General features: G+C 28.3%; 5 protein-coding genes across 17 annotated transcripts; 3 read left to right on the top strand and 2 right to left on the bottom strand.

Moving 5' to 3' along the window:
* Positions 1–2,364: 2,364 nt before the first annotated feature.
* Positions 2,365–8,544, bottom strand: LOC122569028 (ecto-NOX disulfide-thiol exchanger 2). Of its 3 annotated transcripts, none has more exons than XM_043729475.1 (10): positions 8,474–8,544; positions 7,704–7,965; positions 7,003–7,592; positions 6,698–6,915; positions 6,408–6,602; positions 6,086–6,317; positions 4,515–4,621; positions 3,286–3,480; positions 2,870–3,179; positions 2,365–2,788 (listed from the first exon to the last, which is right to left on the bottom strand). In XM_043729475.1, the coding sequence occupies exons 2-10, from the start codon at positions 7,952–7,954 to the stop codon at positions 2,571–2,573; spliced, it is 2,316 nt and encodes a 771-aa protein (XP_043585410.1). In that variant the 5' UTR covers positions 7,955–7,965; positions 8,474–8,544; the 3' UTR covers positions 2,365–2,570. The 3 variants fall into 3 exon arrangements, with proteins under 3 accessions (XP_043585410.1, XP_043585408.1, XP_043585409.1); XM_043729473.1 differs by lacking the exon at positions 8,474–8,544 and adding an exon at positions 8,116–8,269; XM_043729474.1 differs by lacking the exon at positions 8,474–8,544 and adding an exon at positions 8,116–8,269 and having other exon boundaries at positions 6,086–6,269.
* On the top strand, positions 8,111–10,080 carry LOC122569031 (N-acetyltransferase 9-like protein). Of its 4 annotated transcripts, none has more exons than XM_043729484.1 (6): positions 8,111–8,155; positions 8,634–8,743; positions 8,809–8,865; positions 8,936–9,076; positions 9,163–9,257; positions 9,338–10,080. In XM_043729484.1, exons 2-6 carry the CDS (start codon positions 8,647–8,649, stop codon positions 9,473–9,475), a joined length of 528 nt encoding a protein of 175 aa, XP_043585419.1. In that variant the 5' UTR covers positions 8,111–8,155; positions 8,634–8,646; the 3' UTR covers positions 9,476–10,080. The 4 variants fall into 4 exon arrangements, with proteins under 4 accessions (XP_043585419.1, XP_043585418.1, XP_043585417.1 ...); XM_043729483.1 differs by lacking the exon at positions 8,111–8,155 and adding an exon at positions 8,325–8,458 and having other exon boundaries at positions 8,939–9,076; XM_043729482.1 differs by lacking the exon at positions 8,111–8,155 and adding an exon at positions 8,325–8,458.
* On the top strand, positions 9,703–13,260 carry LOC122569030 (PXMP2/4 family protein 4). 3 transcript variants are annotated; one of them, XM_043729481.1, is made up of 7 exons: positions 9,707–9,826; positions 10,830–10,950; positions 11,162–11,352; positions 11,649–11,857; positions 12,698–12,810; positions 12,932–13,002; positions 13,080–13,260. In XM_043729481.1, exons 3-7 carry the CDS (start codon positions 11,218–11,220, stop codon positions 13,245–13,247), a joined length of 696 nt encoding a protein of 231 aa, XP_043585416.1. In that variant the 5' UTR covers positions 9,707–9,826; positions 10,830–10,950; positions 11,162–11,217; the 3' UTR covers positions 13,248–13,260. The 3 variants fall into 3 exon arrangements, with proteins under 3 accessions (XP_043585414.1, XP_043585416.1, XP_043585415.1); XM_043729479.1 differs by lacking the exon at positions 10,830–10,950 and having other exon boundaries at positions 9,703–9,826; XM_043729480.1 differs by lacking the exon at positions 9,707–9,826 and having other exon boundaries at positions 10,382–10,950.
* Positions 13,261–14,452: 1,192 nt separating this feature from the next.
* LOC122569029 (arf-GAP with dual PH domain-containing protein 1-like) lies at positions 14,453–17,915 on the bottom strand. Of its 2 annotated transcripts, XM_043729476.1 has the most exons (7): positions 17,731–17,915; positions 17,573–17,663; positions 16,570–16,795; positions 16,294–16,492; positions 15,852–16,211; positions 15,545–15,767; positions 14,453–15,457 (listed from the first exon to the last, which is right to left on the bottom strand). In XM_043729476.1, the coding sequence occupies exons 2-7, from the start codon at positions 17,652–17,654 to the stop codon at positions 15,390–15,392; spliced, it is 1,158 nt and encodes a 385-aa protein (XP_043585411.1). In that variant the 5' UTR covers positions 17,655–17,663; positions 17,731–17,915; the 3' UTR covers positions 14,453–15,389. The 2 variants fall into 2 exon arrangements, with proteins under 2 accessions (XP_043585411.1, XP_043585412.1); XM_043729477.1 differs by having other exon boundaries at positions 17,573–17,915.
* Positions 17,916–19,227: 1,312 nt separating this feature from the next.
* LOC122569243 (protein halfway) lies at positions 19,228–23,397 on the top strand. 5 transcript variants are annotated; one of them, XM_043729984.1, is made up of 9 exons: positions 19,228–19,616; positions 19,760–19,796; positions 20,962–21,238; positions 21,366–21,680; positions 21,759–21,928; positions 22,048–22,230; positions 22,430–22,588; positions 22,667–22,783; positions 22,856–23,397. In XM_043729984.1, exons 2-9 carry the CDS (start codon positions 19,776–19,778, stop codon positions 23,126–23,128), a joined length of 1,515 nt encoding a protein of 504 aa, XP_043585919.1. In that variant the 5' UTR covers positions 19,228–19,616; positions 19,760–19,775; the 3' UTR covers positions 23,129–23,397. The 5 variants fall into 5 exon arrangements, with proteins under 5 accessions (XP_043585919.1, XP_043585918.1, XP_043585920.1 ...); XM_043729983.1 differs by lacking the exon at positions 19,760–19,796 and having other exon boundaries at positions 20,944–21,238; XM_043729985.1 differs by lacking the exon at positions 19,760–19,796 and having other exon boundaries at positions 19,232–19,616.
* The last annotated feature ends 137 nt before the right edge of the window (positions 23,398–23,534 follow it).

Here is a 23,534-nt window from a genome sequence, read left to right as displayed (position 1 = left end):
ACTCGTAAAATCTGTCTACAATCGGGGTATGAGCTAGAATAAACCCATAACCTTTGAATTGAATAATAAAAAATATATGAACAATGAATGTCACTACTTGCATTTTTACAAACATCATGACCTCCTTCTACTTCGTTCGGTATTTTCCATTCTTAATCATTTCGACATTTTCTTTTACGTTGTAATTTAAAATTTGTTAACTTTGCTACAAATTGATTGCTACAAAGAGGAAATTTCCTCTCTGATTGCTATTATCTGACTGATCAGTCTGCTATAAATTTGTCGAGAATGGAAAACAAAGAAGCAAGTGAGATATAGCAAGTCGCATTATGAAATTCATTTAAAAGTTGTTCACACAGCTAAATTTTAAAATATTTTCTAGGATATTTCGAGAACTATTAGGGAGATAGAGGAATGGTGTCAATGGATATATTTTTTAAAAAACCATTTGTCTAAACAATATATTACAACGTAATGCATTTTCGTTGTTTTTTTTTTTTGGCTTACAAAAGCTTACAAAGACCTTTAAAAATGACTTCTGGTACCATAAAAGTTGTCAAAATACAAAAGGTCCACGGCGTTGCCAAAGAGTAGAGATACTCCTACATAAAAGAGTGGTCCTACATAAAAACTCTGTTATTTTTGAGATGATGTGAATGATGGTATGATTTTGAGATCTTGATGAAAATACTCATCGAGATAATATGTCGTAAGTATATGTTATTTATTGCATTATTTGTTTTATATACACATATAAGAAATTAAAAAGCACTTTTGTGTCTATTATACTCATTTAAAAAAGTGGCACAGTGTCCGAAATTCATAAATACGCTCCTGACTTAGTTGTTTTCGTTGAAAGTATAACAAGCACAAAATTCTTTTAAATAAACGAATTTGTCCTTTCAAATGGATATGAGCTATTTCTACTACTTTATGGAATTGATCGCTGGGAACATTTTCCGATGTTATTTATGATATGTCCCGGCAATGATACAATGATTGATAAATAAAAAAGGGAAAAATAATTTTTTGCAACTAGTTAGAAGAAAAATAAAGTTTCTATATTTTTTACTTTATTGCTATAAGATTGTTTTAATTGGATTGTTGAGATTCTTACGATCAAAGTGATACTGAATATGACAATATTTAAAATAACTCCTATTTTTTAAACTTGTGGTAAGTTGTACCTTGCTTCTCATTCTTGATACATAACAGAACAATCCGAAATCAGATGATAGCGGTTAATTTGTAGAAAATAATTGTTAACAAATTTTAAACACAACTTGCAACGTAGAAGAAAATGTCTGGGTTGTAAAGAATACCGAAGGAAGTAGGAAAAGTGTCATGATGTTTTTAAAAATGTGAATAGTAACATTATACATATATACATGATCATTTTTCAAGTAAAAATCATGCGCTATAGTGGTCAGTGATACCAAACTCCCTCTGTGTTCTCTTCTATAATTAATTATAGTTTTAACAACAACGTGTTTGATCGTGTAATAAGCGTGACCATGTTGTCATTTTTGAAGGTTCCAAGTTATGTTGATGATACTGTACATACATATGTACTTATACACATATACATGTATGCACTTATATACATACGGTTTAATGCACGCTAAAGAGAATGAGAGAGATTTTATCAATAAGACCCAATTGAAATGAAAGTTTAGATAAATCGTGTAATTATTATTTAAATTCAATTTTTAGCTATATATATATATATATATATATATATATATATATATGCAATTTCGCTGAAGTTATAATATTTTTATACATTTACTTGGCACCAATATTACACTTTATAATTTTTTAAATATAAATACCTTGATTTTTATAAGTTATATAAATGTAGTTTACTTGTTTTAATAAAATACCATTTTCGGTAAAATGCTTTACAATTAATCTTTTACCTACTAAATTGAAAGTATGATTACTGCTTGTATGTGTACATCGAAAGTATTTGAAAATATGTACATAAATAATTGATTTTTAAATAACTTGAAAATCAAGAGATAAAAAATAGTATAAAAATAATTTGTTTGGTAATAAGTAGGGCCTTATTTCACTTAAGGATAAATTTAATAAAATTAATATTTAATAGGAAACTAATCATTTTTCGTCTTATTTGCGTTAATTGTAAAAATTATACTTGAAAACTCAACTTTAGTTTCCTAAATTTTTATATTTTTATTGTTATTTTAAATTAAGACTTCGCTTGAGGTAAGATTAATTCGAATTTCATTTTACGTCAATGACATATTCATTTTTATGAAATTTTTTATAAGAAATCCGAAATCAATTTTTATATTATTAAGTAATATGTTGCTTTTAAGCTTTCAGACAAAAATACAGTCATTTTCTTTTAGATTGTTTGAAATTGCTTAATTTTATTTACAAGTGTTTTGCTTAAGGACGACATTGCGAAGTAAGGTCTCGCTACAAGAATTATAAGTATCACAATGAAAATTAACATGACAAGACACCATAACATGATGATATTACAAAATCCTTTAATAGATATCTTATTAATTTTCTCAACGATAATCATCGATACATATGAATCAGTGATTACGATAAACATTAAAACCTGAAAATTGCCAACGCCTTTCCATGTTCGCTCCGATTCCGAATAAGTCCTGTTTAAAGACTTGAGGAAATCGTTGCATCAGTGCTTCTACTTCATTGGGTTTGATACCTGGTTCCATTTTTTGTAAATAGGACCATAAATAATCTACACTTGCACCAAATGGATGAATATGTAAAAAGGTTGCTATTAATCCTATAATCATAAAAAATGTATTTATCAAATAAATAATATTTGAAATAGTTGGAAATTCATAGAATGATTCATGGAAACTACCTATCAGCTTGGCATCCTTCTGGGTAATTTGTACGAAGTTAGACGTTAAAACTAATTGCTTCGGAGTTCGGGGCTCCTCACTGACGTCATCATCTTTATCTAACGTTATAATCTCGCTCTCACGTGGTTCTTCTTTTTTCGTGGCATTCAGTTTCACAGTTAAATCTTTAATTTTCTGGTCATCTTGTGCTTGTTGTTTTCTTGATTGCATCAATTGCTCCTGCATACCTTTTAAAGTTTGTTGCAACATCTTCATTTGTTTATCCTTCGCATCTATTTCACTTTTTGTTTCGGATTTTAGCAAATCTACCTACAAAATAAAATAAAATTTATTCTTGTTTGTTTTACTATTTCTCTTTCTTTATAACGATTTTCTCGCATTACAACTTAAATATTAAATTAAAGTCATCACATACTTCATTTTTATATGCTTCTAATTGACACCGAAGACTATCATTCTCCTCCTTTAATACTTGTAATCTTTCAATATCATCGTGTGCATCCGATTGATTGCGTGTTTTTTTGCGTTGTGGTTCCTCTTCTGAGTCAGAAACTTCCATTTCTCCTTCACCTTCCATTAGAGATTCTTCCAGTTGTACTGCTTTAATCTCCTATTGCAATGAAAAATCATCACTGAGTTCATCCCTATTCAAATTTATCAATAAAGACAACATCAAAAAACATGCCTATATATACATATGTATGTGTGTGCATGTGTGTATATATATATATATTTATATATATGTACACATACATATGTATGTATATATCTGTTTTTTTTTTAATATCACTATAGGTAAAAAGTTGATAGAATGTAGTTTTAACTTCAACCATTTATCATAATCTAATGTATTTAAAAAAATGCACTTCTATAATGTAAAAGTCAGTTTAAATATTATGCACATAAGATAATCCTTATGATGGATGACGATAATTCACTTCTTAAATAAAAATTGATGTTTTCAGAAATCACCCAAAAGATGCTTACCTGAGTAAAATTTCATAGAATAGTTTACATAAATAAAGAAGTAAACAAACTAAAGAACAAACTAATAAAGAAACAAGTATAGTAAGGCATATATGATATGCCTTTGTGTATACGTGTGTAGGGGTTGTATGTGTCTCGATCAAGCATACCTATCTTTAAAATACAAAAATGAATAGGTTTATTTCTTAACCATATATCTATGTCCTTGTTTTCGCATTTTCATTTGTATTAGCGTAAGATGAGAAATCCGCTTAATAAAAGTGAAAATTATATTTTAGATTAGAAATTGTTGTTGGTTCGATTGTTACCTGTTTAAACTCCAGTCAATGGTACCTGGCCAATTCAAATGAAAAAATCTATTCTTTACCTTTCACGTTCCATAATTCCCAAAAAGTTTAAACATCAATTATACATTGTTTGTATAGAGTATGTCTGACAAGACGCAATAAAGTCATTCATACTCTTTGATTACTACTTACCTTCCTTTTTGAAAAAATGTGTTTGCAAAACGCGTGTGCCTGGCGTATGGATGAACGTGCATTCGCATAAAGAAGCGCTTTGTGACTCGTAAGACTTTGTCGATGATTACTGTTGTCTAATTGTAAAAAAAGTAACATACTGGACACGGGCTACTAACGTGGGAATGCAAATACATACCGAGGATTGTTTCTTCCACATTTCGATGTTCTTCCGTTGAGCCTTTGTGAAGTGATCCCAGACCTTCTTGTGGCTGGCCGCAGTAAAGACGCGTTCAATCTGACTGACTGTTGATGACATGGTCGCATGTTGCATACAAAAACACAACAAATCTTCTGTTGTATACCCTGCTTTAAACTCTACATTCGTGTTGATCTAATACGTAACTCTCGTTAAAATCATCTAGTGTATATCACGCGTATGTCATGTAATTTATACACATTTTTTAACATATTCTTTGCAATATTCAGTCACAGTATCGCAAGTGTTATCTGTACCCCCTTCAACAATTTTTCTATATCTTTCAAATTCGAACGTTTTTTTTCAAAATAAATTTGTGATTTTAATGTTATTTGAATATTTATTATCTCTCACTTTTTTGTTTTTAGGAAAATCTTCTATATAGCAAATAAAGCAATAGAAAATAATCATGAAATTACTTATCCAAGTATAATATTTTCAAAAACTGCTTTCACCGTCGATCAGGGATCCTTATCGGAGGTGTTGCAATTCGGCTGCCAATCAGTCTTTTCAATAGATCACAATTAGTGCTTGTTTTCTTTAAGAAAATCTGCACTATTTTCCTAACAACTTACAACATGTAGAGGCTTCCGACGTTAAAACGATGATCTTACGCTACGATTCCACATGTCTTATTTTGCACTAAATAATACACTAAGCTATTTGTCGACTACTTGTATTATAATCGTATTCATATAAAATTGCTACATCAGGTTAACTGATAGATTAATATACCATATTGAGAATCATAGCATAATGTCATCTCCGCAACGAATATTTAGCCCATCACCCTTAATCCTTAGCATTGCAAGCATGCAATTTTTAGGTACACTATGTTTCTATAAAATGAATTTTTGTAGTATTTGTGCTCTTTTGTTCAATCATAAGAGCCTAGAATCAGAAGACAGGATATCTTCACCCACCTTATTTTCTCCTACTGTCTTTGATCCTTCTATCGAGTTGTCCCGATCGTGCATTGACCACAATACACTCGTTACATAATAAATTTCTTACAATACATCTGATGTTCTGATCTTAATAAGAATGAAATTTTTCCACAACTGAGATTCGATACAAAACGATCGACGATGTAATTTTAATGTTAAAAATTTTATTTAATTTCATGTATTTGCCATTGGAAATGTCAGAATCTTTAATATCAAAAGTGACGTACTTTTACAATTATTATAACAATAAATTCTGCATTTATTACATATGTATAATTTAGCTAATAGGTAGTAGCTAAGAATTTACTAGATATACAACAACAGAAAGTACGCACTTCTGTTATTACAAGATAAGCGAAATTCTGACGCAACCGCATTTTATCATTTCTCGTATCGAATACTTAAAGAATTTTAGAACCCTTACTTTATGGTAAAAAAACTTACCAGGTAAAGCAATATGTATGTAGATTTGCTCTTGTGTACATAAATAATGTACAGTGGTACAGAGCCATGTTATAGAAAAAAATATATATATAAACATGTATATAGTTTATAAAAACGTACATTGTATTAAGAGTCCTTGCATCCTTCCTTTCATAAGTTCCTTTGCCTTCTGAAGTTCCTCTTCGTATGCGACTTTTTCTGTGAGTAACCTTCGAACGTGAGAATTCGTTGACTGAATCATCGAATAAAAAGTGTTAGCGTTGCGTTTGGTGCAGTCTCCACGCTCGAGCCATGTTACGACAACCTGGAATGATTTAATGCGCTTGTTTTGTAACGTGACAGAACGCGTTTTCTGGAATTCAAAAGTTTTAATCTGCAGAAACGCTTAACAACGCTTAAAATATTTTACATAATAAATACGTTCACAATGATAATTACTTACTTGCACCGCTTTCATAAATGTATCATCCTGCTTAATTTTCTCGCAAATATTTGATGCTTCATGATCTGTATAATGTACTACTGGAGGAGGACTGGACGGTGCCCTCTGTCTTTCTTTCTCAACTCTTTCTCTGTGACGTTGTTCTCTCTGTAGTTGACGTTGTCTACATTCCCATTCATATTGGTCATCCCTAGCCTATATTTTTTATCACGGTATAAGTAAATAAACTAGTATTTACGTATTTACTTAATTTTTTATATATTAAAAGATACTGAGAACTATGTACAAACCTGAGCAAAATCTACATGAAGCCTGCCTGTGTTTGCAGGGTCACCACTGGATCCTATTCTAACTCTATATCCAGATAAATAAATTGCAGCATCGACACTACTCTCCAGTACGAAACGTATATGACAAAAGTTTTTTTTAGAAAGTCGTAAAGTGGTTATTTCTCCGCATCGCTCAAATATTTCTTGAATAATCGTTTCCGTGATATTTTCCGGCAAACCTACGTGATAATATTTACAAGAAGTTATTAGTTTTATATTAATTTTGAGTTTGTGTATAATATATAAACAGAATAAGTTGAAAATACCTCCGACAAAAATTGTTCTGCATCCTGGAGGCCTTTCACGGGTTGTTGGAGGTGGAGCATTTGGATTTGGTGGAAACAGTGTACAACTTTTACAATGTATAATTTCTTTGGTACCTTGTGGCGTTGTAGGAGGAGGAGGTAAGGCACCACTCATAATTTGGGCAGCATCGTTCATTATTTGTTCTGGTCCTAATATTTGTGCACCTATCATACTACCATCGTGTGACATCATTCCCATACTCATAGGCCCATAACTATGAGTATGTCCCATATGTGGCCCAAGTGTCATTTCACTCATCATAGGTCCCATTGGACCCATTGGACCCATTCCCATCACTGGATACCCTACTCCCATTCCCCAAACTCCCGTTGCTTGTTCCATTTGTGTTCCCAAATTCGGAGTATTACCAGTATTTGATGATGATGGAATTTCATTACTATTTGAATTATTAGTATGACTGTTATTGTTACTGGTAGAATTTATACTGTTTCGATCATCTGGTCTTCGTTCTTCTCTTCTGTCTCTTTCGCTTCTTTCTTCCCTTCTTTCTCTATCGCGCTCCCTTCGATCGCTTCGATCACTTCTAGATCTACTTCAAAAACATTGTATAAAATAATAAGCGCAGAAAAAAGTGCATAATATAATTATGATAACACAATTCTATAACTTAATTATGTGAAACAGTAAGCAAGAAAACAACCTTCTATTGTCTCGATTATCTCTATTGTCTCGGTTTTCTCTTTCACGTCGAATGTCACTTTTTTCATTTCTTTTATCACTATTATCTTCAGAAGCTTCTCTAACTACCGGTGGTTGATTTTTATTTGTACTAAATTCTAATGGAGAATCATTCATTCCTGGCAGTGGTATTGGTGGAGGTAAAGGAGGAAATCCTTGGCCTGCCAACTCCATAAAACTTTGTGGACCTGCGATTGGAGCAAGAGGTCCCATCGGTCCTATACCTAAAGACATACATGGTATCCTTAAATATGAGCATTTTTCTAATTATAATAAGATAAATGTAACTTTAAATACAGTAATAAAGAATACGTGTTCCGACAAATGTAAGTGTATTATAATGTAAAGTAAATGGTTATGACTTTCAAGCATACCCATTGGTGGCATAGCGGCCGCTGGTACACCCGGAAAATTGTAAGCCATTTTCTATTAAACTTTTCACAGTGCTGCAATTATTCTTTGACAAATTACAAATAGTAAAAGAGATTGAAGAAAATAAGTTTATTTTTTCGGGATTCTAGATCATATCGTTGCAAGCTCTGCATCCAATATGGCAGGAAAGCGAATGTAACCTCTTTAGTTTTAAATTTGTCAATCGGCTCATTTCTTCGATAATTTTGATGTTAATTAATCTTGTGCCATGAGAGACAACGAGTGTACTAAAATTATCGGATCGAATGTGATTTTAGTACCGTATAAGAAGAAGCACGTTGAAAGGCTGGTATCGTTTACCTGTTATCGATTGTCCACATCAATTTACGTTAGCAAAAATATCCGCCATTTTTAAATCGTTCCTTATGTTTCTTTGAAATAGTTGGCAAATTAATATAATTTGTTCTTCAATAATTATTTAATATTACTGACATTTTGTATTATATTATTTTATTTTCAGGTATCATGAATGGATGAAATCTGCAGAATTGCGATATTTTACTGGTTCAGAGATGTTAACATTGGAAGAAGAATTTCAAATGCAAAAGCGATGGCATCAGGATCAAGACAGTAAGTAACTTTATTTTTAAACTACATGTGCAGTTCTACTGATGATATATTTTTATTTGTTTTAGAATGTACTTTTATCATTTTGGAAAAAACTGCTTTTACTACATCTGGAAACGAGATAGGTACGTAAAACATTATTCTATGTTTAACGCTATTCTTTTCATTATGTATCAATATCAATGAATTTTTTAGAAGCTATGATTGGAGATACAAATTTATTTTTTAACGAATCAGATCAGCCAAATACTGCAGAAGTTGAAATTATGATAGCAAATGTTACTTATAGGAGAAAAAAAAGAGGTTGGGAAGCTATGATTCTAATGCTTCTTTATGGTATATGTTTTATGCTATTTCCTTTTTCTATCATTTATGCGTCTTTTTTTATTTTAATAAAAATTAAAATACTTTTCTCAATTTAGGGATCAGCGTATTAAACGTCACTAAATACATTGCAAAAATTAAATTTGATAATGAAAAGAGTATAAAAATGTTCGAAAAATTAGGATTTCACAAGGTAACCTGTTTCTTAAAGTATTCATTTAATAGGAATAATACTTTATTGTCAAAATATATATGGTTTATATTGTAAAATAGGTAGAAAGAAGCCAAGTTTTCCAAGAATATACTTTTGAAAAAATAGTAAATCGAGATTGGATAGACTGGTTATATTCTGACATTAATATGGATGTAATTACTTATGAAGAGTATGATAAAGAGAGAGAGAAAAAATAACCCTGTCCATGATTTGTAATATATTTATAACAGAATCAATTATTAAATGTTTTTTCATAATTTTCTTACATCACGAATTATTAAATCATGGAATTCTAAAAACGTTCAAACATTTGTAACTAATATGTTATATCATTTTATGATATTAAATTATTCTCCATAGCGTACTTAGTTACAATTGACATAACTGAGACGTGATTGCTTTTGATTGTCTCTAAGTGATCATAGTTGACTACATGTGTGTGGTGTACGCAACTTCGACGAAGAGCTGTTTTGAACGTAAAGCTTTTTTACGTGTTCAATTAATTGAAAATATATTTAATAGTATATTCGATGTAATCCAAAATATACGTAAGTAATTAACTTTATTTATGTTTTATTCTTTTTTCGTTCGCTTACATTAAGTTTGATTTTATCGATAACGTAGAAAAAGTTTGCTCAAAAATAACGGAAAAATAGACTTAAACTGAATGAATCTTGTTGTCATGTCGATTTGTTATTATGGAGTGGCTCGAAAACTTTATTGATTATTTAAGATGAAAGATTTTTTACAGCACGAATATTTATGTTATCTAAATTATAATAGAAATTGAAATTTACATGCATCTGTCTTTGTACATCTTCATCTTATAACTTTATACAAATATAGAAAAATAATAGCGTTATTATATAAGATATTTAATTTATGTTATTTATATATATAATTACTGTTATTCGAAAACTATTACAAAAAATCTGCAAATGTTACTCAATATGTAAATAAATATTGGCAATAACAATGAAAGTGATAGAAGTTAAAGATATTCTTTCAATTTTATAAGTTTTTTTCTCTGATGTGTGCATTTATGTAATTATTTTACATTTATTTTATTTATGTAATTTACAATTACTTTCTAATCATTGTAGAATAAAAAAGTGTATAATATTCGAAAAAGATCGTAGGTAGGTTAAGTGATAATTTGAAATAGAAGCGGATTAGAAAATGTGTACCGAAGGATGACAGCTATCTACTATTATTCAACACGTACACAGAGATATGTATTATATTTCAACGCGTATACAGATTTGAAAGAGGATATAAGTATAAAAAACAAACGTTGTATAGGATAAGAAACTGTTTGGTCCAAAAAGACTACGAAATCTCTAAATTTAAAACAATTAACTTCTGCATTCCTTTTACAAGATATCTATGAATTATTCGCCAGATTTCTACATTAGTATTGCGTTTATGAAAACTCGGAAAAACTTTTCCTATTTTATTACCTGTAAGAATATACCGCATTGCGGCACCGTTTTGCCTTATTCGCCTTATTCTACCTACATCTTTCAATGTATCTCCTGCAATTATATTTAGATAGTGCAGAGCCTAAATAATAATTTAACTACGTATTAATCGCTTGCTGGTTTACTTTTTTGGAAAAAAGACCGAAATTTCAGTGATCGATGATAATAAATTTCGTTACGCAATGAGTACGGTGAGTTTACACAGAAGAAAATAATTCTGATAATATTGCAATGTATAGTAGATACATATTTCTAGTTCCAATTAATTGTACCATGTTCGTTATAATCAAATTTTAAAATTTTTAGAATTCTTAATAATATTCGTTGCTTCAAACTCTTTGAATATCTATATTAAAAAATCCTATCATTTTTATATATGTAACATAACGCATCAATTTTTAGATAATAAAGCAGAAGGTAAATTGAAATTGGAAACCCGTGGAAAACTTTTCACCATCATGTCTCTATTTAAAGTATTCCAAAAGTTGAAAAGTTCTGCGCAGAAAAGACCATTACTCTTCAATTCAATGATATACGGATCTTTTTATACCGGTGCTGAATTCGCACAACAAACTTATAGTAAAATATTCAAGGTAATATCTCTTTTTGTACGATCAAGGTATACGATTGAAAGGATCAAAATTTCGGGGAAAATATTCTAACTAAAAATAATATTACGTAAAAAATAAACAATATATACAGAAGACGCATATAATGAATACATATATAAAGAAAGTTAACAGAATAACAAACAAATTTCTTCAATAAAAATGAAAGACAAAGCAGCTACGAAAGGTATAGTAGTATAATATATACTACTATACCACAGAAATATATTATTGTATAATATTTGTTAATGTTTTTAATTGATTAATTGTTCCGATTGTAGTTTTCATTATCACCAGTATCAGCAAACATTGAAGAGACGAATACTTTTGAAATTAAGACGCCACTATCTCTTTGGATAAGAAACTTCAATCAAAAGTTAGGTTTATTGGATGAGAATAATTCGGCGCAATCGAGAAGTTACAATTGGGCTCAACTGAAACGATATGCTATTTATGGTTGTTTCATTGCAGGACCTATACTACATGGATGGTACCGTGTATCACTTTATCTTTTTATACAACGCTTTATGCTATTTCTGTTTTTATCACTTATCACCTATCACGTTATGCTTTTCTGGTTACATAGTAAGACACTTTATGTACTAGGCGCATGCATATGCATATGTGCTTATATATGTGTCTATACATATATATGCAATTGTGTTTGTAACAAATGGAACACGAAAGTTATTGAAAATGTCTAATATAATAATTACAATATCATCAAACGACTAAATTTTTCTCGATCATACAAATATATTTTTTCTTTAAATAGAAATTGAACATTTAAAATAAATTAAAATATAAATAATAACAATAACAATAACGACAACGATATTAAAAATTAAAGCACTTGATATTGATATTAGAAAGTTAAAAAAGAATTATGTATATATATATCAATCCTATATCGATATATAAAAAAAGTTGTCAAGTAATTGGTTGGTCTCATTTGATTTTGATAACGTTGATCTTTCGTAGACACTTGTTATTATAAATATCAACATGAAATAAATTCTGTCCACTGGATGACGATCGCACGATTGTATTCATCGGCACGCTGGTCTTCTGTCGACTTGTCACCTTCGGTGAGCTTATTCTATTTTGTGATTTGCATTAGTACAAAACTTGCTTGTATTGTATTTGTTAATGCCAATGTTATCATGAACTATCATGATAAAATAATGAACATTAAAAATTACTGTATCTTATTATTAATCGATCGAAATCATATCTTTCCATAATATCTATTAATTTTAAATTAACATTTAAGCTAACGTTTAAGAATCGACTAAAAATTAATTAAATTATTCAATATTGTTTTCATCAGGTACAAATGGTTGGATATATTTTATAAAGGCCAAACTATAAAAATTGTCCTCACAAAACTTTTGGTCGACCAATTTATTCTTACACCGCCATTAATTATGCTGTTTTTTATCAGTTTGTATTCAATTTCTCTGTATCATATATATATATTAATTTTATATATATTATTCATATTTTTTCAATCTTTTTAAATAACATTACACACATCTCGTTATCATATTCCTTAATGTTTTAGGTATGAGTTTGATGGAAGGTAAATCGAATCCATTGGATGAATGTAAAGCAAAATTTTTGCAAACGTTCAAGGTAATTTAAATTATTTTATTTTTAACATTTAATTGATTCTAGTTTTCAATCTAGTTGCATTTTTTTTTTATTTTTAGACTTCCTGCATGTACTGGTTACCAGTTCAATTTTTTAATTTTCTACTAGTACCGTCAGCACTACGAGTCTCTTTCGTTAGTATCGCGGCCTTTTGTTGGGTAAACATACTCTGTTATTTGAAAAGTATACCTGTATCCGAATGTAATAATAATCAAATAAAATATTGATTTCCTGCATTAATATCTTTGTTTCTGCATGTTAAAGTTCACTAAAAACTTAGTATAACAATGAACATGACATATTTAAATAATTGTAATTTAGTTTAGTTTAATATATATAACACGTAAACTTAAGTATTTGTCAAAGAGCATTAAGCATAAGAAAATTGGATTAAACACAAATTTTTATGTAATAATTGAAATATTTTTAATTTCTTTCATATAGGTTTCGTAAAAAACTTATTAACTTAATATTAGAAAGTGGCAGAATAATTTGAAATGTAAAAGTATAGCGCGTTTATATTTTTAATATGTATTGTAGTAAATATAATGTTACATTCGAAAATGAAAAGCTACAATCAAATATATTGCACTATGATAAGTAATTTGATGGAATATTCTGTTGCAATGTTATAAATTTTTATGAAGAGAAATTAAAGATTACCTTATGATATAATTATTATATTCCAAACCATTAAAAATAAAAATTTCCAACTTTAATTTATATAAACTAATCAAAAACTTGATAAAACTGTGAAATAAATAAGTCACCTGTATGTATATACTAAATTTAGTGTATATACAGTATATCAACATTAAATATATGATGTATATAAGTTATACACATGCATAGTGGAATATTGCTATATTTAGGAAAATATTTTCATTTTTGCACAGAAAATGTACACCCTCAAACTGATATTTAATCTAATAGATAAGTAATACTCTGATTAGTATTGTGAAGAAAATATTCTGAAACAAGGAAGGGAGGAAATCACATTATTTCAATACGATAATATAACAATACGATTTCTATTAGTAAACAAATAATATTTCAATATTACTTTGAACTTTTAAATAGAATTAAATTTGGAATACAAAAAGAGATATATCACGTTAGAGAAAAATGTCATACTATTATTATCATTGAAATGTGTTTTCAATAATACAATGCACTTGTATGAAAATATTATCTTCCATTTTTGAAACAAATAAAATATTTTTATTATTCTTAATTTGCATGTATGTTCGTATACGTATATAAAATGAACATATACGTATGTAAAATGAACTAGTCTCTTCATTTGACAAAGTTTTATGAAAAAGATTTCATCATTGTACAAACATGTATTTTATAAGAAAAAGCTTATTTCATGTTGAAGGCAATGAAAGATTATATGCATTTCACGTTTCTATAATAAATATTGTTCATATAAATGTTATAATATATTAATTATATAATACATATATTTGTAGCAACACAATATGTATGTATGTACCATTATGTATGTAGAATCTGACTGACTTAGCTTACATTATACCTATTGTGATTGTATAAAAGAATGCATAAAAGGATAGGCCATGGAAGTTTACTACTTCCATATAGAATATCGCACTATTTATGGTTTTACACTTATTTTGGAAATCTAAGTGATTGATAATCATCACAGAACAAAAATACTGCAAATAATATTGAAATCAAGTATTGAACAAAATTTAAACACTTAGACATTCATTCAGTATGCTCTACTTTCATTACTTCTTTTTTCCACACATTACATTACTATACAATACTTAGTTTAAATTTCCAAAAAGGATATTATGTATTTTGTTAGAATTTTGTACGTTTCCATTAATCAGCAAATAAATATTACATAGTAATATTATTAAGTAAAAATTGTTCATAATGTAATATATAATACTGTCACCTTGATTTGACAGTAAGCAAAAAGCATTTCAAGATAAAAGTATCTTCAAAGAGTATATCAACTTTGTTATATTTATTTCATTTTCATATTATGTTATCAGAAAGAACCACTTATTCGATATATGTATTTAGTTCAATTGAATTTACTACTTGACCATATTAAATTTTCTAAATTTGTTGATAATGATCATACGAGAATATTAAAAATTACATCGTGTTTACTTAAAAGGTATTTTTTATAACGTTATATGTATGTATAAGATATAACGTGTATTTTAATGAATAAATATGAGTACGGCATTCGATAGCATTGTGCGATTATAAAACATTATCTATTCGGATCGATTGATCTACTTCCTCAACAGTCTTAATAAAACGGCTTAATTGGTTCATCTAATATTTACTTTTAACAATTAGGAAAGGCACCTAAGAGGGATCCAGCCCTACCTTGTAGATGAAAATATATTCATTGTTCCACTGGCTGTGCGTTTTCTTATAAGACGTGCTGCCACTGTAAATGTTTAATTAAAAACAACATCATTCAACGTTTTTAACTTTCCTTTTTTTGAATTTTTCTCTTTATTTTGGTAAGACTTACCAGTTGCATCTTGTGGAGTAAGTGGTTTATCTATCACTTTTTGAATTACACTTATCCATTGTGATCTATCATCATCGCTTTGAGCAGAAAGGAGATAGGTTCTATCTGGTGTTTCAAGAGTAAATGAAAACCCTTGATCCCTTGCACCCGGGGGTACTCCTGTTTTTACTGCAAAACCATCTGAACTGTGACCCAAGAAGATTTCACCTTTTGGATGTGCATCCTTCAAATTGACACAAAACAAACTTATCAATTATCTTTCAATAGTAATAATATACTTGTATCTAGTAAATAAATATGTGCAGACCATGGGATCATCATGATACATTAGTTTTCGTCCATCTAATGTGAACCATCTTTTCTTGTAAGCATCCGTATACCTAGGTCCAGTTTTCCATAAAAACCCTTCACGTGGGAAGTCTCTAGTAAGTTGTGAAAGTAATTCAGCCTCGGTTGCTCCTGGATATGCAACTTGCAGACGATGTAACTTAGCGCATCGTATTGCCAAATACCAATTTGTAATTACTTCTGGATCTTCATGGTATACATAGATATGTCTTGTGGTTCCATCTTTCATAAATGATATTTGTAGACTGTTTTGATTACAAGTTTTAGGAGGAGCAAAAGCCACGTTTAACTCTGATATTCTAAGGACAGCTTTGGGTTCCTTAAAACATAATAAAACTGGTAAGAATAGAAATAGTACATACCAAATATTAAATAAATATTTATAATTAATGTTCATAAACCTTATTTTCTTTAACATGATACTTGAGAGTATCATCTGCCTCACAAAGAACAAATTTTCGAGGATGATATCGCGAATCTTCTTTACCACGTTTCATTAAAAATCCTTCCATAAATCCTGACACATAATGATTTTGCCTCTCTGGATGACAAAATTCTTCTCTTTCATATTTTGCTCTTATCCATTGCTCTACCAATACTCTGTTAATCGAAAAAGATGATTTTTAGAATATATTTGTTTCTAACTTATTGTTACAAATACATATATAACAACGTACTGTGGTGCATCTGGATTTGGTCTGCGATAACATGGAGGTACACGTTCTTCATAATGAAGCCTAGCTGCGATATTACCAACTTCTCTAATTCTATTTACTTGAGAATCTTCCCACCTGTCCAGTTTTAAATGCTTAACTTTAGAAATATGTGCACCCATTGATCTATGTATACCTGCACATCTTGTGCATACAAATATTCCTATGTTATAAGAAGCCCATTCTGGATCTGGAATTTAATTCCAATTAACCTTATGAAAATATTTTATTTTCTGATTTTCTGACATAACTATAATTTATTCAAATATAGATAAACATAAACACATATGACTGTAAAAAAGATTTCAATAAATAAAGAAATATGATATGCATTACTTTTAAAATGACAAAACAAGCTACCTACTCATTTTAAAAGAATAACACATAATGCTATATATCATTCCAGAAAGATTATAGCAAGAGAGGTAAATAAATGCAAGAAGTAACACAATCTAGATGCATGAAATCTCTTTATTACTATATACAATTATAAACTGAACTGGTACTAAATATTATAGCGACACCTTTAAATTCCTTACATAAAAAGCATTCCAAATGAAACAATTTCAAGATTCTTTAAAACAAATACAATATTGCCTATTTTAAATATAATTCATACAAAAATTTGTAATCATACAATATCATAAGCCTTATACTATAAGATATGTATAAATGTAAACTAATTGCTGAATTAATAATATCATTTTAGAACAACGATGTTGTACAAAGCAAAATTTTTCAGTTAGTTGTAACAAAGTAAATGCAAATAAAAATAACAGTTTCAACATTATCCTTTCTAATACTAAAGTTATAATTAAATTATTTTGGGATTTATCCTGAATAAAGTTAGGAAAACAAGATTTCGTATTCAACCAGTGAATAGTTTGTAATATAATAGAATAAAATAAATCCCCGTTAATGTCTTCTACATTACGATACGGTAATGCTTCTTAGAAAACCCACTCACTCTTTGCCCCACAATCCGCACATACATTATTTCCAGGTTTTTTGAGGAGTTCTGCTAACAACTTCTCGTTTAAGTCCGCCATCTTAAAACACTGACAAACAGCAATAAGTGTATATGCAAAATGCAAAGATTACTCGATACGAAGAAAGTTAACTCACTTAAAAGATTCTCTACGATTAATACATAAAAATATGTCACCTAAAATATTATATTATATATTATATTAATTTGTCGTCTAATGGAATAGAAATTCTTATCTCTAATTTTAATTTTACTTTCGGATAACGTTTTGTCTTTAATATGTGCTTAATCATGACCAATTACTCCTGCCATTCTTCTGTGTCATTTATCATTTAGGACAGTAAACATACAAATTTGTAGAAACGAAGCTATTAATTTTCAAACTTTAATATGTTAAAGAAGAAATCAAATTTAGAGTTATACTATTCCTAAAGTAATATTTTTCTATAAAAAAATTACTTTGTTAAGAAGATATGTCAACAATTATATATATATTAATTTTATTACTATTTGTTAAATTATTTAAAATCATTATATTCTTCTATTAAAAGAACTTGAGTAATATTAAAAGAAAATAACATTTTACAAGAAAATAGAAGTGTGTCAAATTTAATTTCCTAATTTTATTTAAATATTATGTTTTATATGCGTACATATATTTCTAATTACAAAACTAAATAATTATAAAATGATATCATTAGTCATATTACATTTTGAAGAAATAAGAATTTAATAATAATGTAAATAATTTCACCAACTTGTTTTTGCAATTATCCAACAGATTCAATCATTTTTTACCATCAATGCAGTAAAAAAGACCAGATCTATAATCCGTACTTTGTGCAGTAAGAAATAAATATCATTAACTGATTTGTATCATTGATTACATACTGAACATTTTTATGCGATTGATTTAATGGTATTGTATGGAATATTGTATCGTTATCATCTTATTTCACAGTTATTAGGAACTGTTAGGACATGCTTTATATAGGCATCACAATATAATAACTTGGTATAGTATATTCATGTATATACATAAATACTATTATCGTTGGGAATTTTCAATTTTGAAAATTAACATTTAATTATACATTATATTTCTTTTATAGTTCATAAAGTTACCTAGTATAAGCATAAAAATATGTTAAATTGATTAATCGAAATGTAATAAATTTCTCGAATTATTTAGATATGTTAAAGCGCGTGTAGACCGAACCTTGTTTATATGTTATTAATTCGATTAATTGTAAATAATGAATGTTACAGAAATTAAAAATATTACAAATCTATATAACTACATTAATAGTCAGTAGTAACATCATAATACATATATACATATGTACTTATGTATATACATAATACATATATATGTACACAGCATTAATACTTAACTTTTATCAGGACTAATTTTTATTGAAATAATTAAGATGAAGCTGAATACTTAACTTTTATAAGGACTAATTTTTATTGAAATAATTAAGATGAAGCATACATACATATGTATTTAATGGAATGTTAGATTATAAACATTTTTGTAATATTTATTATTCTACTGGGTATATTACATGATATGTAGATATGTAAATAATTAAATATCAGAAACATAAAAAAACAAAAGATGAAAGCAAAGTTAGGAAAGGAGGATAACAGTGATTCTAGTGATGGAGTAATTTATCGTTTGTACAGGGCCACCGAGTGTAATAAGCGACGCGTTCTGCCAGTAGCTAACCAATTTTGATTCATTAATAGGTCGACCTGTATGACCTAAAGTGTCGGAGACTGCTAAACGAATTAATTTACCCACATTCTTTTAGTGCGAATACTCAATATGTGTGCCTTTCTTACACAGAAACAAAATTTTGTTTATTCTCAATTGTGATTATTTTTATCCGTGAGTTATCTCTATCAGTTGCATACATAACGTTGTCTGCATCGAATGGAAAACAATACAACTTAAAAATTACTTCGCAATGTAGAAGAATTTTTTGCCAGTTTTATTATAAAACTGTGCAAAATGAAGGTAACTGAAATTTGAATAAAAAATACATTTTTTCAAATTTTTACTCGATATTAGTAATTTAAGTATAAATCCTATGCCTTATCCATATGCATATATACATATATATATGTACATAATAAGTAACTTTTTCAATTCTTTCTCAGTGAAACACGGCAATGTATGTTCGAGCTATGTTCGAGAGTAAGTTTCAATATTAGTTTACGTCCTTTGTTAAAATTATTGCTGCAGCCTTAACTGTATCCAAAATTTATTATAATAACGAATGAATTATACATACATATTTTTCAAAAAGTTTTCTTTTCAATATGTTGTATGATCGTATGTGTATATATGTATACTTTATCTCTGCTTATAAACACGATTAAACCACGAAAATGAAGTTTCTACTTACGAAAACTTGAAATGCTTACAGTTTATTTCGTATTTACTTCTAAATCTGCATGACGTTACAGTATTAATATTTTTAGTTAAAGTAAAATTATAGGAATACACTATTTTATCAATTAATTATTATGAATACAATCCTTTTTTAAAAATACAATTGCAATATCGTTTCTAGTTAATTTTTGCGAAAACTAGAGATAGATTTTCAAAAGATAGATTTTTATTTTACAACATATAGTTTTTTAAGTTATACGTTTTTCGTCTTACTTACAATTCTTATTTTTACTTATACAAATTCATAAGCCCATATGTGAATAAATATAGTATACGAATATTTTGCGGAAAGAAAATTAATTTTCTATCTTCTTACGAAGATATGTAACATTTGACATAGAATCCAATTAAAACGACATTACATTAATTAAATTATTGTGTTAAATTTTGTACAGTTTCAATACCTCTATTATGATTAGTTTTTATTGAAATAAGAAATCAGAAGCAGCAGCAAAATAATACAAACTATTTTTATAATTAGATAAATAATTGTTAGCATTAAGTTCAATTATAAGTAAAATAATAACAACTTTTATATGAAATTTTTATGAAAACTTTCTCTTTTTATTTGTAAGCTAAGTAATATTTGGGCGTTCAATCCCTGTTTATTGAGAAATGTTGAGAAATTTTATTTGAGAAATATTGTTAATATTAATATTATTAGACAACAAAGTATTATGACAATTGAATTACTAATTTTAACAATACATGTATTATGAAATGTTCATGATTTTGTATGATAAAAAATTTTGTTTTAAGTTTAATTTAATATATTGCCACAGTGGAAGTATTTGTGCTAGTTTTATAATGAAAAATTTGCATTTTATTTGCATATTAAAGTAACTGTGTAAGGTATAAAGTTATTAATTAATTAATATTTTTTTAAAAGGATCAATTGGATTTGCAGATGCAGTGGTTTGCCATAATGATGTGTTTATATGCTGGTGTAGCGAGTGCAAGGACAGAAGAAGATCAACAAACATCCTCTTCAACTTCAATTATTGGGATATCTGATGGTCTTTTAGAACAATGCTTTTACCGGCAATCCAGTGAATGTCCTGATGTTAAAACAACTCGATGTTCTTGTAAGAAAATTGTTCTAGCCCATAATAATCCTGAGGGGAATGCTGTACTTTGTTGCAACTTGGATGTTCAGAACTTTGAATCAGAACTTTCCTGTGCAGGTTATTATAAAATTATATTAATGACAAGTGAAATACAATTATTTTATTGATACATTACATACACAAGTATTTGACATATGTTTCAAAGTTTATTGCAAGTATTCTAATAACATTTTGATCATTACAGGATTTCCATCAAACATATCGTACATACATATAAGAAATGCAACATTGGATGTATTCAATGTAAGTGAAATTCGGTGGAGAAGGCTAAAGTCACTTGCAATTACCGATGGTAAAATTAATAGAGTGAAGGGACAGTTTCGAATGATGACACCAACAGTTTGCTTGAATCTTTCAAACAATGCTCTCATCGAAGTAGAAAATAATTCACTTACCCGATTAGCTCAACTTACTACTTTGGATTTGTCTTATAATAATCTTACACATTTACCAGCCTTAAATACAATGAATGGCCGAGAATTTTGGCTTGATATTTCAGGTAAGTAGGAACTAGTGATAGATTTCAATATCAACATTATACAGATTGTTTAAGATATAGCATAGCTTTTATGTTTAGGAACAAATACACTTTGGTGTCATGACATTTACCAATATATTAATAAAACAGGAGAAAAGCAAATTAATTTCAATCATGAAAATGAAACTGTATGTTCAGCTAGTAAGACTTGGCATTGGTTCAACACTACAGAACAAGTTCCATTGAAACAAGTTCGATATCTTAGTCTGGTAATAGCTTAAAAACAAAAATTATATTTTTAGAGTCCAGTATCATGCGATATAAGTAGCAATTCAATTAACGTTCTAACGTGATATTTATTATCTAATTTTATTTCATGGATCGATAGTTGCAAACAGAATGTCCAAAAGGTGATACATGGCAATGTCAATGCAACTTCAGAAGATTAGATATTGTCGAAGGTAAACCACCGACTTTAGCGGTAAATGTAGATTGTAGCGGAATTCAAATTACCGAATTACCTGAAAAATTACCTCGCAATACTATAGCCCTGAATGTATCACATAATAATGTACGTAAATATTACATTTTTTTACGTTATCTAAATCAATAAAGTATGTTAATTTACTTGATTGCTATTTGTTGATGCTTATCTCACCGATAAAAATTAAAGATTAATTATATAAAAATATAATACGAAAATAATATTTTTATCATTTTTATTATATCATTAAGTGATATGTTATTATTATTGTCATTAATTGTTATAGATCACTGCATTAGATGATCTGAGTACCAATCCATGTTATGAAGATATAAGAGAGTTTTATGCAGACTATAATCATATATCGTCCATAAATAAATTAGAAGGGTCCAAATTTTTAGATAATTATGCTTTACTTAGTTTACGATACAATAAAATTAAATCTGTAAGTAGAATTCAAAGATGTTTGGTAAGTAGTAAATAAGAATATTTCAATATTATGCGTGATATTTTAAATGCGCAGCTTCCAACGTACATTTTGAGCCCTAATACTCATGACAAAAGTTTTATCAGTTCGCGATTAGTAAAGCTTGGAGGAAATGAATTACATTGTGATTGTAACACAGCCAAGTACCTAAAGGTAATATTTTGACTATAATTTAATATTGATCTGCATTTTTTCTAATGTTTAATGTTATATATTATAACTCAGGTATGGTTACAAACTCGCATATTAGATTCTGATGAAGTATTGTGCGAAAATGTAAAGGAAAAAGTTGTTGACTTAGAACCTTCAAAAATGTGCGTTTATCCTGGTGATTGGACAGATTATATTTATTATATTATTGCTACAGAAGTCGTGCTATTAATAAGCTTGATAGCTAAAGTATCTTATGATTATTGGATTTTTAAAACGGCAGGTTATCTTCCATGGCCAGCAAATAAAATGCCGAAACTACCTTGTGATTGGCTATGTGAAACCTAATAATATATTTTTTATATTTCATTTGTACCGTATGTTTTACTGAAAGAAAATGAATTTTAATATTTCTATAAAATAAAAAAACATGTATGTTCTTATGCATATGTAAAATATACACAAATAGGGTATGAAATGTTTTAACTGATGTGTATATTAACTTACGTGTATATTGTACAAAAATATATAATTACTTAAATGGTAAATACATAGTAGTCAAATACAATTACTCAAATTTCAAAATTTTAAATAAAAGAAATGAGCTAGTGCCATGATTTTTAAGTATCTTTTTGCGATTAATATTCAAAAGTACAAAATAAAATTCATGTATACTCAAGTTTAACATCATAATTATAACATAATTCTTAAATAATATATTATATATAATATATTATATAATATTAATAAATAA

Source organism: Bombus pyrosoma, linkage group LG7 (genome assembly GCF_014825855.1).
Source record: "Bombus pyrosoma isolate SC7728 linkage group LG7, ASM1482585v1, whole genome shotgun sequence".
Lineage (NCBI taxonomy): Eukaryota > Metazoa > Arthropoda > Insecta > Hymenoptera > Apidae > Bombus > Bombus pyrosoma.
The sequence above is the reverse complement of the archived record's forward strand: the minus strand, read 5'-3'. Positions and strand labels throughout refer to the sequence as shown.

What these genes read in the sequence shown, in the direction of transcription:
- LOC122569243 (XM_043729982.1), top strand. Translation starts at nt 19,776, where the DNA reads ATGTTCGAGCTATGTTCGAGA. An exon ending in TGTTCGAGCTATGTTCGAGA is followed by an intron (nt 19,797 to 20,943) that starts GTAAGTTTCAAT and finishes TTTTTTTAAAAG; the next exon opens with GATCAATTGGATTTGCAGAT. An exon ending in ATTTTGGCTTGATATTTCAG is followed by an intron (nt 21,681 to 21,758) that starts GTAAGTAGGAAC and finishes TTTTATGTTTAG; the next exon opens with GAACAAATACACTTTGGTGT.
- LOC122569029 (XM_043729477.1), bottom strand. Translation starts at nt 17,654, where the DNA reads ATGGCGGACTTAAACGAGAAGTTGTTAGCAGAACTCCTCAAAAAACCT. An exon ending in CCAAATCCAGATGCACCACA is followed by an intron (nt 16,493 to 16,569) that starts GTACGTTGTTAT and finishes TTCGATTAACAG; the next exon opens with AGTATTGGTAGAGCAATGGA. An exon ending in TACTCCACAAGATGCAACTG is followed by an intron (nt 15,458 to 15,544) that starts GTAAGTCTTACC and finishes AAACATTTACAG; the next exon opens with TGGCAGCACGTCTTATAAGA.
- LOC122569028 (XM_043729473.1), bottom strand. Translation starts at nt 8,164, where the DNA reads ATGGCTTACAATTTTCCGGGTGTACCAGCGGCCGCTATGCCACCAATG. An exon ending in CATTTATGAAAGCGGTGCAA is followed by an intron (nt 6,318 to 6,407) that starts GTAAGTAATTAT and finishes TTTGAATTCCAG; the next exon opens with AAAACGCGTTCTGTCACGTT. An exon ending in TAGAAGCATATAAAAATGAA is followed by an intron (nt 3,180 to 3,285) that starts GTATGTGATGAC and finishes TTTATTTTGTAG; the next exon opens with GTAGATTTGCTAAAATCCGA.
- LOC122569030 (XM_043729479.1), top strand. Translation starts at nt 9,712, where the DNA reads ATGTGTGTGGTGTACGCAACTTCGACGAAGAGCTGTTTTGAACGTAAA. An exon ending in CTTATAGTAAAATATTCAAG is followed by an intron (nt 11,353 to 11,648) that starts GTAATATCTCTT and finishes TTCCGATTGTAG; the next exon opens with TTTTCATTATCACCAGTATC. An exon ending in GGACCTATACTACATGGATG is followed by an intron (nt 11,858 to 12,697) that starts GTACCGTGTATC and finishes TGTTTTCATCAG; the next exon opens with GTACAAATGGTTGGATATAT.
- LOC122569031 (XM_043729482.1), top strand. Translation starts at nt 8,382, where the DNA reads ATGAGAGACAACGAGTGTACTAAAATTATCGGATCGAATGTGATTTTA. An exon ending in GATTCTAATGCTTCTTTATG is followed by an intron (nt 9,077 to 9,162) that starts GTATATGTTTTA and finishes TTCTCAATTTAG; the next exon opens with GGATCAGCGTATTAAACGTC. An exon ending in AAAAATTAGGATTTCACAAG is followed by an intron (nt 9,258 to 9,337) that starts GTAACCTGTTTC and finishes ATTGTAAAATAG; the next exon opens with GTAGAAAGAAGCCAAGTTTT.